At 40.8% G+C, this 16339-nt stretch overlaps 2 protein-coding genes across 18 annotated transcripts in view; one reads left to right on the top strand and one right to left on the bottom strand.

The window, feature by feature from the left end:
- Window positions 1-16339, top strand: part of SRCIN1 (SRC kinase signaling inhibitor 1) — a 608732-nt gene that overhangs the window by 430995 nt on the left and 161398 nt on the right. The window lies entirely within an intron of this gene.
- Window positions 868-11358, bottom strand: LOC143765522 (uncharacterized). The gene is made up of 2 exons (XM_077252299.1): window positions 7736-11358; window positions 868-5092 (listed from the first exon to the last, which is right to left on the bottom strand). Exon 1 carries the CDS (start codon window positions 11187-11189, stop codon window positions 9483-9485), a length of 1707 nt encoding a protein of 568 aa, XP_077108414.1. The 5' UTR covers window positions 11190-11358; the 3' UTR covers window positions 868-5092; window positions 7736-9482.

Here is a 16339-nt window from a genome sequence, read left to right as displayed (position 1 = left end):
TAGCGATCCGTGACGTTGCAGCGTCCTGGCTAGCGATATCGTTGTGTTTGACACGCAGCAGCGATCAGGATCCTGCTGTGATATCGCTGGTCGTTGATTAAAGTTCAGAACTTTATTTGGTCGTCAGATCTCTGTGTATCGTTGTGTTTGACAGCAAAAGCAACGATACCAGCGATGTTTTACACTGGTAACCAGGGTAAATATCGGGTTACTAAGCGCAGGGCCGCGCTTAGTGACCCGATATTTACCCTGGTTACCAGTGTAAAATGTAAAAAAACAAACAGTACATACTCACATTCGCATCCCCCGCCGTCCGCTTCCTGCACTGAAGTGAAAGTGAAAGCACAGCACAGCGGTGACGTCACCGCTCTGCTGTTAGGGCCGGCGCTCAGTCAGTGCAGGAAGCGGACGCCGGGGGATGCGAAGGTGAGTATGTACTGTTTGTTTTTTTACATTTTACACTGGTAACCAGGGTAAACATCGGGTTACTAAGCGCGGCCCTGCGCTTAGCAACCCGATGTTTACCCTGGTTACCCAGGGACCTCGGCATCGTTGGTCGCTGGAGAGCGGTCTGTGTGACAGCTCTCCAGCGACCAACAGCGACGCTGCAGCGATCGGCATCGTTGTCTGTATCGCTGCAGCGTCGCTTAGTGTGACGGTACCTTAAGACTCTCTATGCAGTAAGTGCTTCCACTTTTTGTTTGTTCTATCCCCTCCCAGTACGTGGGCTATTCCTAACACATTTAACTGTATTTTAACCTGTGTGTAACGAACTATAAACCTACAGCCTTCAAGTAATTCCCTTATTGAACAGCCCTTCTCAATCCCTGGGGAAGAACTTGAGGTTAAACCTCCAGGAAACCGAAACACACCGGCCATAAGGATAACATACACTTTTATGAATACAACATTATAATAATGTTATCACATCAAAACAGCTTTTAGAAACTTTAACCCTATTGACACGTCTTCTTCTTCTACTCACCCTATTACACTATGTTAATTTTATGGTGCTTTTGTTTTGCTTTTACAAGTGGATTTCGGGCAGAATTTACCTGAAAAAAAACATAGCCTAAGGTGATGTGCACATTCTGAGTATTTGGTAACTTTTTTTTTACCTCAGTATTTTTAAGCCAAAACTAGGAAAGGAATAGTCAGAGGAAAAGTATAATAGAAACATGTCACCACCACTTCTGTATTTATCACCCACTCCTGGTTTTGGCTTACAGATACTGAGGTAAAAAACTCACCAAATACTCAATGTGTGCACAAGGCCTTACTGCTCAGGGTAGCAGAAGTGGATAAAGCTGCTCCCAGTTAAAACTCTAATGAATGGACAGGACATCACTGTTTAGGGATTTATTTTTCCTTCTTTATTAATGAGTCTTTTTAATTTTTTTGTTTTTTGTGTTTAAGTTTTTAATTTTTTTCTTTAGAATTTTGTCATTTAAAAATCTTAATTAAGCCACAGTGATTCTCAGTTGCTACATGATAAACCTAGAAAAAAAGAACAGGAGGCATTAAATATTTTTTTACAGGCATGGTAAGGCTGAGCAGATTAACTTCGAGGTTGAAATACATTCTCTGCAGGACACATACAAGGCAGCAACTTATTAGGGAGTGAGGGGCTTTAGTGACGAATTCCTGAGAGACAATCTACTTTATAGGAGACCTCTATAACCTGTAGAAGCAGCTGATCAGCTGGCATGTGTATACAACCAGCTTATCAGTATTAGAACTGTTTTATCCTGAAGTCTTGCTGGTTGCTGAGAAGCTGGCAAAGGTCAGGAGATGTTTGCCTGAGGGGGAGCGGGGAGGGATGGAGGGGGTTGGAGTCCTTGTCTGTTGGGAACTGCTGGTAACTTGGTTACTGCCAGTGATAGAAAGTGTCTAGCACAACCACGGCTTCAAACATTAGAATAGAGAAACAGCAGAGTCCCTGGTGATTTTGTAAGAAAGTAGTTTGTGGCGTTATACTGAAGGTCATTGATTCCCAGCACTGCCCAGTGCTGTTATCTCAGGTAGTATGGTCCCATAAAGCCATACACATTAGATGGCCATCAGCCGAACAATGTTTTGGCCAATCTTTCGGTCTACAGCCATTTCAGCCCAGTCTCCTAAACACAGGAACGCTCGTTCGGCCGAGTGCTTGTGTGTTCTCTGTGAGTAAGCAGACGACTGACATGTTGGCTTGAATCTTATCTCTGGCACAGCAATGCAATCTGCAATCTGCAGTCTGGAATTGGACATCCCTGATCGACATCTCTCGTGACCATCAATCCGTAGGCCAAAATCATCAATATATTGGCACTGCTGTCAGAGAAGTCTGGTAATGCCTCTTTCACTGAGAACACAAGACCACCCTGCCGAGCTGAGTGTTCCTGTGTATGGCAAATTCGGGGGAGATAGCTATTGGCTGAATGATCGATTGGTCAACCGCTATCTAATGAATATGTCCAGCTTTAGGCTTTACTTTTGCACAAGGCAGAAGTTCCGTTTTTTTTTCCTTAGCCCTATTTCTAAATGATCTGACCAAGGTGAAGTGGATTTTTAGCAGCACCCCCATGCCACAGAGTTGCAAGGCAACAGTACTAACCACTAAACATCCATGCTAACACTGTACAGAAGACTAGAAATTATACAGAAAGGTCAACTATTGGTGTGGAGCTGTATACCAAGCACCACTGCTGATCAAGAGTGGCGCTGTGTCTGGTAATTCCTTTATGTGCATACAATGTCTTTTTTTCGGCTGATCTACTCCATAACTCATCTAAAAAAGCACTAAACGGAGTGGTAAAATTATAAAAATGTGTATTACAATGTAAAAACAACTTTCTGTTCATATGCTCAGCGCTTTGACCATTTTTAACTGCTTCATGTTTCCAAAGACATCAGGGGGTTAAAAGAAGTAAGCTGCCCATTCTTGGGGTGACTTCAAAGCCGCTCACCAGTTTATTCTTCAGAAGTTTGGGGGAAAAAAACAGCAGCCAAACACATTGCAAAGGAAAAAGAAATAAAGAAGATATGCTGATAAAGACGCTTCAGGACAAAAGAAGCATGAATGTCCTGAACTGTCTTCTTTCTGAAAAACTTATCTAGTTCACCCTTGTAAAAAGACAATATGCACATACCCTTATGATAGTTTATAGAGCTACTGACTAGAAGAATGGAGGTATTAAGTCCATCGTGAGTACAACTGCATCAACCTTGTAATCCACCACTACTTAATATAGAAATGTTTTTTACATCCGGTATTGATGTATACCAAGTCAGAAGTAAAATTATGGCCGAACCTTATGCGCTGATCATTTTGTGCCTTCTGGGCACCTCAGTGATCTCAGTCTACATGTGGATACTTCCAAGATTTACCTAGGAAGACAGTCTCTCGTCCTGCCTGCTGTCATCTCCTCAGGGAGTAATTGTGACTATGAGGAAGCAGACAGTCTCTCTAATGTAGCAGTCTCTCTCTCGCGCTCTCTTGTCTCGAGTGCCAATGACCTTATAATGCTCAATGTACTGTCACTAATCTCCGTCAGAACAATTTCATTAGGCTGACTCTATGGGGCTGAGTTCTCATTCTTCACTCAGCTCGGTCTTTGCATTCTGACAGATCTGCTATTCATCTTGGGGATCTTCCAGTCATTTTTACATTTCCCCTTCTCTATGTTTCGTATTTCCACCTACATTTTCCGCTGAGGAATAAGTCCCATAGAAGAGTATCCATATTAGATTGCTTCATAGTCATGGTTCCTTACAGGGATTAAAGAGCCTCCTATACAGTGTAACAAGATAAACTGCTTATCCTATTTTCCTGTCGCCTGCGTTGCCTGGTTCTCTGCTGCTTGTCTAAGTGCCATGTAATTCTTTGGTTTAACCTTACTATCTGTTTTTCTTCTTTTGTTAATCAACTAATTGCCTTACCTTACAACTCATAGAAATCGGCAATGGCTCAGAGCTCAATAAACCCCATATTTTTTTTTTATATTACACGATCGATCAGATATCTTCGTATATTTACAGCAGTGCATTGCATTTTTTGTGTGTGCTCCATTTCCCTTCATTGAAGCACACAATTATAGTCACTGAACTTCAGCGTTGTGGTGCCCACAGAGAGGCACAATGCTTAGTCTTTAATTGGAACTAAAAGCATAACAGATTGTAGGGGTTGTTGATGCACCCACACCCTTGAGTCTTGGGAGCCCAAAAGGTCCATTTGGCCCATATGAGAATACCAATAGTATTTAAAGCTTGTAATAGTTGGGGACCTAGTGGAGATTTTGCATTGAGGCCCACGAGCTTTGAGTTACACCACTGGTTTTTAACAAAGAATATAGATGAGCTCTGCTGACTTCTCTTTCAGGCCACATTCAGACGCCCATGAATCATGTACATGCTCTACTCTGATTTTCATGGAGAGGACAAGTACCAATTAAAGTCTATGGTCCTATTCACGTGTCTTTGTGTCAGCAAAAAATCATTGAGATATGTCAATTTTTGATCCAAGTCATGAACCAAAATTACTCATACATGTGTTTTTGTCAGTGAAAATCATGGACATCACATAAACGGTATCAGAGAAGCTTTGCATGTAGTTTTTTCATACATGAAAATCACTGATAAATGCTGATGGTATAAACAGACACACAGACCAAACATTGATGTAGATCAGATCAAAAAAACTGATGAATAATGGTCTATATTTTTATGTACGAGAAAAAATTCACAGCCTTAAGACCATTATGATTTCAAAGGTGTCATACTTTGGTTCATTGCACACAAATCATATAACATGTTTTTCTCAGATCTTGCTCTCTATGATGCACGGAGACCCTGTCCTTCACCCACCTGATTTCACAATCAGCATGCATGGAGATAACACTCTTTACTTGCCCCCGACTACTACGGTAGCACTGGGAGACGCTTTCTTGTCAGAAGCAAACATCAATTTCTCTACTGTAGTCTGACTTAAGGTACCTTCACACTAAACGACTTTGCAACTATAACGATAGTGATCCGTGACGTTGCAGCGTCCTGGATAGCGATATCGTTGTGTTTGACACGCAGCAGCGATCTGGATCCTGCTGTGATATCGCTGGTCATTGCTGAAAGTCCAGAACTTTATTTGGTCGTCAGATCGGCGTGTATCGTCGTGTTTGACAGCAAAAGCAACGATGCCAGCAATGTTTTACAATGGTAACCAGGGTAAATATCGGTAAAGCACAGCACAGCGGTGACGTCACCGCTGTGCTCTGCTTTTACTTTACGGCCGGCGCTCACAGTCAGTGCGGGAAGCAGATGGCCAGGGACCTGACGGACATCAGAAGGTGAGTATGTACTGTTTTTTTTTTTACATTTACAATGGTAACCAGGGTAAACATCGGGTTACTAAGCGCGGCCCTGCGCTTAGTAACCCGATGTTTACCCTGGTTACCCGGGGACTTCGGCATCGTTGGTCGCTGGAGAGCTGTCTGTGTGACAGCTCCCCAGCGACCACACAACGACTTACCAACGATCACGGCCAGGTCGTATCGCTGGTCGTGATCGTTGGTAAATCGTTTTGTGCAACGGTACCCTTACCATTCTCACACCCAACCACCAAAAGAGTCATATAATACCCTTTCATTCACACGTATATATCAATTGTCATAGCGCTATCCACTGCAACACATTCGCACAGGGCCGGACTGGCAATTCTGGCAAATGCCAGAAGGGCCTGTCTGGTCGTGGGCTGCCTTGCCTGCTATGTTGTTAACAGTCGCAGAATCGGTGTTCTCAAAACACCCATACTGTTAAGAGTTGTGACGGAGCACAAGTCGCTGACTCTGTCACTTACCCCACCAGGCCACAAGTATCATTAGACATATTGGTCTTGTAGAAAATCTTCCTTTCCTCCATCCAGAGTAATATTAGTAATATGTCCCATCTGGTTCATGGGGACAGGGACAGCATGCACCTGTGTGATTTCAAATGCCAGGGCTGAATTTCATCCCCAGTCCGTACCTGCATTCGCATATAGAAGAACCACAACAGTAGCCTCCAGCAACCTGGCGGCAGGGCTGATTCACCCAGTAGACTACTTTTACTGCCACTTGAAGCAGAAGCATGTCTGTCCAGATAATGAAACAGTTTACATGAAACATAGCATTTGTAAGTAACATATTTAAGTATCACTATAAAGTGCTAAATGAGCTAACATTTTCTAACCATGGTCTGGACGAAAGGCAATTCCATGCGTTATGCTAGTACATTTTGGTACTGGCTGGGGCTGGTATTGCAGTTCAGAATACCTATTGGGTTTTTTGCATATATTTTTCATTCCTGACATGGGCAGCAGATCAGTGGGGGGCCAGGTCTTCAGACCCCCATCAGTAGCTCAAAGAAACTGCTCTAATATGCAGCACTGCTTAGAAGCCTTGAGCTCCCGTGTGAGCACACAGCCGCACACAAAAAGCACTAGAAAGTCCATGATTCTGGACTCCACTCTGTGCAAAGGAACAGGATATTAAATAAAAAATAGGTATTCTATAAATGTCAGCTGATTGGCGGGGTGCCCTTGGTGATCTGATATTTACGGCTTATCCTCCATAGTCTAGCCCTTTAAGCTCCTGATAGACATATATATATATATATATATATATATATATATACAAAGGTCATTATGGCTATGTATAGGCATTGATGGTCAAGAACTTCAGCAGAATCTACTGTATTGTCAGCTGTCGTTGCCTGTAATAAGGCCCATTAGACTCCGTACATTGACAAATTAAGGATAATGGGCAGACATGCTCAGGTGCCATTTTTTGCAATTTACGGATTCAAAAAATTTATTACCGATAGAAAATCAAGGACATAATGTAGCAACTTGTCTGTATAAAATGTATGGACAGAACTATGGTCACAAATGGCACATACTCTGCGTTCCAAATTATTATACCAATGCTATTTTTCTATGACTTTCCTAGATGGTCGATGCCAGTGAGTCAATACAATGTTCAAATCATCAATCGTTGGAGTATAAATCACATTTTATTGGACAAACCTCCAAATGATAACAGCATTTTTTTCAAAACTAAAATAAAGTCAAAATGTGGTGTTCCAAATTATTATGTTCAAAAGAGTTTCCAAACATTTTATAGGTTGTAAAGAACTTGTAGCATTAAGAGGTCACATTTATTCAAATCAAAATCGTTTTCAATAAAATACATCTGAACAGGTCAAGATACATGTTAACATAGGACGCCTTGTTTGAAATCACCTTAATAATTCTTGCGTCCATTGAACTTGTGAGTTTTTGGAGAGTTTCTGCTTGAATTTCTTTGCAGGATATCAGAATAGCCTCCCAGAGATGCTGTTTTGAAGGAATCTGCCTCCCACTCTTATAGATAGTTTGCTTGAGGATACCCCAAAAGTTCTCAATAGGTTTGAGGTAAGGGGAAGAAGGTGGTTACACCATGAGTTTCTCTCCTCTTTTGCCTTTAGGAGCCAATGACTCAGAGGTATTCTTTGCAGAATGAGAAGGTGCATTGTCATGCATGAAGATGATTTTGCTACGGATGACACGATTCATCTTTTTGTACCATGTAATAAAGCGGCCAGTCAGATGCTCTGTATACTTTTCCGATGATATTTTCACACCTTCATGGACCCTAATGGGGCTTACCAGCTCTTTCCCCATGATTCTGGCCCAAAACATGTCTCAGCCACCTCCTTGCTAATGTCACAGCCTTGTTGGGACAAAGTGGCCACCCACCAACCATCCACTTCTCCAACCATCTGGACCATCCAGGGTTGAACTTATCAGTAAACCAGGCTGTTTTAAAATTAATCTTCTTGTAGTTCTGCGCAGCTGTTCTCTTAATCCGATTAATTTTTCTGGCGGATACCTTCCTCATTATTCCTTCATCTGCACGAACCCGTCTGTTCTCAGTATCATCCACAAATCTTTTCACAGTACTATGATCACGCTTAAGTTCTCGTGAAATATGTAATGTTTTCATACATAATCCAAGGCATTGCACTATGTGATGCTATTCGGCAGCAGATACATCCTTTTTCTTACCTATATTCATTGAAACCTGTGCCCGCTTAATAATGTGGCACATCCTTCTTAAGTAGTTTCCCTTTAATTAGGCTCACCTGGTAAAATAATTATCACGGGTGTCTGAGATTGATTTCAGTGATCCAAAGAGCCCTGAGACACAATACCATCCATGAGTTTATTTGAAAAAGCAAAAAATTACATCTTTATGACAATTAAATCCAATTTGCATAATAATTTGGAACGCAGTATATATCAATAGCAGCTGTCTTTCTGAACACCATCGTGTATAGGACACATTTATGAAACCTACTTGGCCACCAGAAGTGCCTGTTCCACAATATCTCCTTGACTGGACACAAATTTTTGGAATATCTGCAAAGTAATTAAAATACAAAATTACATCATGGGAAGAAAACTTTTTTTTCTCAGAACTCGAATCTTTCTTCCTTATCCCAAACATGATCTCTGACAGTACAGATAGATGCGTATCATTCACCATTACGCTTTCATGGTTCCATTAATGTTTCATAGATCTACTCAGCTGTAAATAAATTCCTGTTGTATTCATGCAATCATTATTCTACACTGGTTGGCTGTAGTACAATTAATCACGCTTACATTACCTCTCTCGTAGCCCAGCTCCTGCCTTTGCTTTGCTGCACACATCTGATTGATTGTCTGACTTCTAATGATATATCTGAGTTGTTACAAAGGTTGCTGAGCTCCTCCCGTGCAGTTAATATCTGTTTTCTGTAGCAATGGATAGCATTAATTTAACAAACTCACTTTTTTGCTCCTGTGCAGAGTGTGTAATTTATTGAGCAGTAGCGTATGGTAAATTTGGGGTTGATTGTGAATTTTTGGTCTGTTCGTCGGCTCGAACAGATGAGCATGGGACCTCTAATTCCCATCATGGCGCCAAAGAGTGGATGGAAATGACTGCCGTTGATATCTGCCCAAGTGGTATCCACCCAGCATTAATTCGCGCTAACTCAGCAGAGTTTTCTTGATGTCACTCTGACATTTGTTCAAAAAAGCAAAGATAATGAGATGCTAATGGATTATTATTAGTGTTGAGTGAACATGCTCAGGTAAGGTGTTATCCGAGCACGCTCTGGTTCTAATAGAGTATCTTTGGCATAGTCAAATACTATGGGGAACACAATTTTTTAAGAGTTAGGTCAGACAACTGTTCTTAATTAATTTTTGGATGCTGAATCCAGAAATGATCTCATTTTTTCTCTATCACGTCAAGTTTTTGAACTATAGGATTTTTGTCTTCTCAAAAATATGTAAACTACTGTACCTAAAAAGTGTTTTTTGTTTTTTTTAAAATAGTACAAATATGAACAAAAAATGAAATATATAAGAAATAGGCATGACAAATATGTTTTTTAACACTATCATGTTTTTTACAAAGGATATATATATATGCAAGTATTTAAGGTAAAAATGTACATTTATAGCTTTTTCTGGAGTGTTTAACTTGAGGACAATCACGTTTGATGCTCCAGCAATAGTCAGCCATCATATGTACATCCCATCTACCCTGGTCTTCCATAACCTTCAAATCTTGGTGAAATCGTTCACCTTGCTCATCGCTAACAGCACCAAGATTTTCCGGAAAGTTGGCAAGATGGCAATGCAGAAAATGTAGTTTAATACTCATGTTGCAACCAAGCGCTTTGTAGCTCTCCAATAGTTTCTGAACAATTTCTTTGTAATTACTTGCACGTGTATTTCCAAGAAAGTTCTTGACGACGTCTTTGAATGATAACCAAGCATTCTTCTCAAGATCTGACATAGTCCCGGTGAAATGTTCATCTTTGATGAGCTGTCGAATATGTGGACCATCAAACACACCAGCCTTGATTTTTTCAATGGACAGTCCAGGAAGTGCCAACATGATGTACTTAAAACAGTCGCTGTCAGTTGGCAATGCTTTTACAAATTGCTTCATGACACCTAGTTTTATGTGCAGAGGTGGGAATAGTATATTCTTCCTGTCAACAAGTGGCTGATGTAGAATGTTAGGATCTCCAGGTTTAAGACCAGATCTTGGAGGCCAATTCGACTCAACCCAATGCTTTTCTCGAGCTCTGCTATCCCACATACAGAGAAAGCAGGGATACTTTGTGTACCCACGTTGCTGACCAAGAAGGAAGCAAACCATTTTAAGGTCAACACAGATGATCCAATTGTGTGTGTCATATTTCAATAACTCAATAACTCTCTTTACATCTTCATGTTCTTCACGAAGAGAGACAGAATGCCCAATAGGGACTGCACCAAATAAATTGCCATTGTGTAGAAGGACACACTTAAGACTCTGTTTTGAGCTATCAATAAACAGTCGCCATTCATTTGGATTGTACATTGAAAGCCCTAATTCTTGTAGTAAACCAGGAATATTATGGCAAAACACAAAACCGCTGTCACACCGAAAGTACTGCAAAAATGTACTATCTCTAGTACGAAAGTATGATACCTTCGCTCCTTGTTCAAGTAACTGTTTCTCATTCAGCCTTGATGCTAGTAATTCTGAAGCTTTTTTTGATAAGCCCAATTCACGTGCTAAATCATTTAACTCGTGCTGATCAAATCCCTTACGAACTGAATCCTTGTGAATTTCAAATTCTGCATCATTGCTGTCACTGTGTTCGTCAACATCACTCAGAACTTCTAGAGATGGTAGCTGTTCGAAAACTGGCACTGGAATTTCAGCTGAATGAGGCATTGGTCTGATAGCTGACGGTAGATTTGGATATTCTATTTTACTTTTATTTTTCCTGTTAAATCCTGATGTTTTCACTAAACAGAAGTAACAGTCTGTGGAATTACCTTTTTGCTCTCTCCACATCATGGGGATACCAAATGCCAACTTTTCATGTGTTCCTTTGGTCCACATCCGTAAACTCTCGACACACTGCTTGCACACTATGTGAGGGGCCCATGGCTTATCTTGATCACCGAGTTTTACTTTAAAATATGCAAAATATGCTTGTTTGACAAATGCACTGATGTTTGCCCTTTGAACTGGAATGGTGAAAACACCACAAATATAGCAGAAGGAGTCAGGGTTGTTTAGGCATTTACGATGAGAGGAAGAAGGAGCAGACATGATCTGAAACAAAGGAAATATGTACATATGTAAATAAAACACTGAGATGGAAAGTTACAAGCTTTGAAAACTAACAAAGAAAAAAATCATAAAAGATATATAAATTACAACTAAGCGCCCAATGTAAAGAGAAAAGCTATCACAAATCCTATTTATTCCTACTATGATACATTTTTTGTGTAAAGATATTGATAATTATGACGTATTGGGAGCTGCACAAACCTCTCACCACACTGTCTCAGTTGTGACTACTCTTACAAGTTGCCACGTAGCTCTATATGAGTCGAATTGTAATCAGATAACAAGTCTTATTACAGATATCAGTGCAATTGTGCTTCTCTGGCAGTAAGTTGTGAAGGAAAAACTTGACGTGCTAGAAAAAAACTGACTACATTTTTGGAATCAGCATGCCAATTTTAGTATAAATCAGCTCAAAAACCTAACTCAACAGAACATTTTTTTCAAATTGTTCCCCAGTGGAGTTGCCGCGGCTGAATGTCTCGTGGCTGTTCGACAACCTCAACATATGTGGGGAATTCCTGTTTGTTTGGCAATCCCTGCATATGTTGCGGCTGTCTAATAGCCACGAGACATGCAGCTGCGACGATTCGAACATAGCATTCGAGCACGCCGAAGATACTCTGTTAGCACTCGATAGTGTTCGGATAACAGCTTATCCGAGCACGTACGCTCAACACTATTATATTATCTATGATATCACTATACTATTTTAGTAAAGATAAGCTAATAACTGTGAAAACAATACTAAATAGGACTTGAAGAAACAAAGGGGGGACACCAAGTGCAATAGGGTCTTATCCAATGGACAAAGGGTGAAATGGTGAAGGATAACTGCTCAACTTTTGGGGTTGTATCACCTGCAACTAAGGAATCAAAAGATATACAGCTGCTGTAACACCATCAGACTGGAAGAAACCGCTGTGTTGATCAAGTGTTTGGAGGAATGGAGTGGTGATTTGGGTTGCTGATACTGTAGTCTCAATTAATCCAGAAGTCGATGTGGAAGAGAAACAATGCGGTTTTATCTCAACATGTTCCAAAGTTGTGGTTCCTCCTGATGAAGAGGTTTGTCCAACTTCGAAACACGTTGAGATTGTTTCTCCTCCATGTCGTCTTCTGGATTTATTGAGAATATCACCACTACCTTTTTCCAAGCACTTGTACTAAATAAGACTTGTCTGCCTCCACGAGTTTCTGTTTTCGTAAATACCGTATATACTCAAGTATAAGCCAAGTTTTTCAACACTTTTTTTTTTCCACGCACATAGTCCTGGCGTGAAGAGCAGTGAGTATTGCGGCAGCTGTCCTCTGCTTGTAAGCAGCGCATGTTGTCGCTGCCATGCACTGCTTACAAGTATAAATCAGCTGCTGGCACCGGAACAAGACGCTGAGAGGGAGCGCAAGGACAGTAAGTAGGAAGGTTTTTTTATGTTTTTCTGATGGGGGCCATGCATACAAGGATATGGATGAGGAGCCATACAGACCAGGATGGAGACGAGGAGCCATGCATACCAGGTTGGGGATGAGGGGGCCATGCATACCAGGATAGGGATGAGGAGCCATGCAGATCAGGATAGGGATGAGGAGCCATGCATACCAGGATGGAGATGAGGAGCCATGCATACCAGGATGGAGATGAGGAGCCATACATACCAGGATAGGAATGAGGGGACAATGCATACTCGACTTATACTCGAGTCAATACGTTTTCCCATTTTTTTGTGGTAAAATTAGGTGCCTCGGCTTATACTCGGGTCAGCTTATACTCGAGTATATACAGTACTTGTAGTCTCAATGAAATAACATTTATGATTTCTTAGAACTCAAGCATTTTTCTGTTGCTCTGTTACTGCTACTGGAAATTCATTAACAACTGGGCGTAATTTTTTATTTTGTCATTATCTGTGGGGGCTGTTCTTATAGTGTCTGGCACTATCCAATCTGTGCTTACAGCCAGAGAAACTTCCTATCGAAAAGGGCAATGGTAATGGCTTGTGTTTTAATTTATTTAAACATTTATGCATTTCTCACATGTAAAGCGCCATGGAATAAATGGCGCTATAATAATAAATAATAATAATTTCCAAGAGGAATAACAAAAAATGGAATAATGTTAAGGTCTGAGAAAATATACAACCGATTTATTTTTCTTTTAAATTCTTTTTTTCATTGAAAAAATATACATTTACTTGTTCAGACGTGTCAAGAAAGCTTGACAGGTCCTCTTTAAATGCGTGGAGTGGGTGGGTTACGATATCATTAACTGCATGATGAAGACTGGCAAGAGGAGATGGGTGAATAGATCTGTAGCATTTCTGAATCTAGTATATAATCTTTGGCCTATAGCTAGCAATGAAACTGTCCTGTCTTCTTTGACAAATTCATGACACAGTAATTACCCTACATACTTTTTAATATGTATCTGTCAAAAAGTTTTGAAAAATGACCATTAATATGATAGTCTAAGTCAAAGATTAATTATAACATACAGTATGGTAAGGTTACACAGTGATTTTCTGTAAGTCTGCTATACAGTTCACCCTGTCTAATTCAGTGCATCGATGCCTTATACCTTGGGGTACAAGAGTTCTCAAATTCATAACTTATTGTCTTTTATTACTGGTTTGGGTTGTGTTGTCTATGAGACCTACAGAACTGTTCACAATAAAGGGAATAAGGGTATGTGCACACATAGAATGGTCCCACTGCAGATTTTTCTGCAGCGGATTTGATAAATCCGCAGGGCAAAAACACTGCGTTTTTCCTGCAGATTTATCGCGGATTTACCGTGGTTTTTGTGCGGATTCCACTGCGGTTTTACACCTGCGGTTTTCTATTATGGAGCAGGTGTAAAACCGCTGCGGATTCCGCACAAAGAATTGATATGCTGCGGAATGTAAACCGCTGCGTTTCCACGCGTTTTTTTCCACAGCATGTGCACTGCGGATTGCATTTCCCATAGGTTTACATGGTACTGTAAACGCATGGGAAACTGCTGCAGAAACGCTGCGGAAACGCTGCGGATCCGCAGCAAAATCTGCAGCGTGTGAACATAGCCTAAAGTTTCCTCTGGAGCTTTTTAGGGTTACTTTAGGCAGTTTATTGTAAACCGGTGTAACAGACCATAGCATACTCTGAGTCCAGACTATACCTGGGGTTAAAGTGGCCTAGGCTTGATTGTACCCTTGGTATATTATGGCCTAGGCCAATTTATGCTTCGGGTATAAATTGGCCTAGGCCGTTTCATACCCTATCATGCCAGATTATACCCCCTTTATATTAGCAAAGGAGCACTGAGTGATATACACAAGAATGACTTAATTTTTCAACATCAGGTTTGTCAGGTAAGTTATGTGAGAAGATAAGTGACATAAATCTTAAAGTTCTAAGCACATAGGCTGTTATTACTTGAACCAGAAAAACTTCAATTAGTAAAAGTATTAGACTTCCACAAAGATATAATGAGGTAAAGAATCCTACCGCACTTCTCAGTAGTTACACATTAAAAGCAGCTGTGTGACTGAGTATGATTGAAAGAGAACTGCACACTTTTCAACCAATCAGAGTGAGGGTGAGAAAACCAGTGAAGTTTATGATCAAGGTATAATTGCATTCTAAGGTAAAAGCACTTATCTTATTGGACAACATTGTAATCTCAGATGTAATGACTGTTGTTCGTCACCAGAAGATCAATCTTCATCATGTGATTACAACACAAATACCTTCCCACTACATGAAAGTCAGCTTTAAGGTATTAAAAAATGGCTTCTAACATCTATCTAATTTACAAAGGTTCATAAAATAGAGGGGTATATTGTAGCCTGGAGGGGTATAGTTTGGCCTAGGCTATTTTACACCAACCAGGTACACTTAGGCATAGGACAGTTAATCCCCCAGGGTATACTTTGGCCTGGGCCAAACTATACCTGGGTTTAATCTGGACAGGGGTTAATTTGGCCTGTGACTCACTGGGAAGACAAGTGCTCCAGAAGTGTTTGTGCTGCGCATGTCTTTGTACGGTGTACGATGCTCTAAAGCAGAGGTGTCAAACTGCATTCCTCGAGGGCCGCCAACAGGTCATGTTTTCAGGATTTCCTTAGCATTCCACAAGGTGCTGGAATCATTCTGTGCAGGTGATTAAATTATCACCTGTGCAATACAAGGAAATCCTGAAAATATGACCTGTTGGCGGCCCTCGAGGAATGCAGTTTGACACCTCTGCTCTAAAGGGTATGGCACGTTAAAGGGAACCTGTCAGTAGCACTACTTATGTTCAAGGGAAGGTAGTGTGGGATTGAGCAGTGTAAAACATTATGAAAGATGCCCATTACAGCGTCATCCACTGTGCTGTTGGGTCAAAATTTGTCTTTTATTAATATGCAAATTAGGCTTGCAAGTGCACCGATGCCCATATCAGTGCACTTGCAGTCTATGGCTCCTCCTCACATCTCCTCATCCCCTGTCCTACTTGCATCGCCTACGCTTATTGATTGACAGCAGAGAGCAGAAATGACATAATGCAGCAGAGTCTCTGACTCTTCTGTCAATTAAAATACAATGCTGATGGGAAGTGATGTAAAGAGGAGCCATAAACTGCAAGTGCACTGGTAGACGTATTACTGCACTTGCAGTCTATGGATCGTCTTTGCATCTCACCGCTAATGCCATCCCACTCCTTGATTGAAAGTGTAGAGCAGAGGTTATGCAGCAGAGCCTCTGTCTTTGTTGTCAATCAAGAAGCAGCGCCAGTGGTGAAAGTTAAAGAGGAGCCGACTGCAAGTGCTCTAATACATCCACCAGAGCACTTGCAAACGTAATTTTCATGTCAATAAAAACTGAATAACAGTTCAGCAAGTGGCACACTAATAGATATATGTCAAAATGTTTTACTCTGCCCTATCCCACACTATTTTAGCTAGCACGGGGTAGTGTTACTATAGGTTTCCTTTATTGGTTTACATGGATGGTCTGTTAATCTCAGTCAGAATTGTGCAGTGACGCTGTGCAGAAATTCAACACTTTTTACTGGTTTTGTCACAGATTGCCCTTAGTTATTGGGGGTCTTAGCCTCAGGACTCTGTGATTAGTATAGTTCGGAAGGCCTATCTGAAAAATAATATATAGAGAAGCAAGTGCGTATACCAATACAGTTTTTT

This window comes from Ranitomeya variabilis, chromosome 4 (assembly GCF_051348905.1).
Source record: "Ranitomeya variabilis isolate aRanVar5 chromosome 4, aRanVar5.hap1, whole genome shotgun sequence".
Lineage (NCBI taxonomy): Eukaryota > Metazoa > Chordata > Amphibia > Anura > Dendrobatidae > Ranitomeya > Ranitomeya variabilis.
Note: the sequence above shows the minus strand (reverse complement) of the source record. Positions and strands in the feature narration are given on the sequence as shown.

Bases quoted from the DNA above. Each gene is read 5' to 3' on its own strand.
- LOC143765522 (XM_077252299.1), bottom strand. From the start codon at position 11,189: ATGTACATATTTCCTTTGTTTCAGATCATGTCTGCTCCTTCTTCCTCT.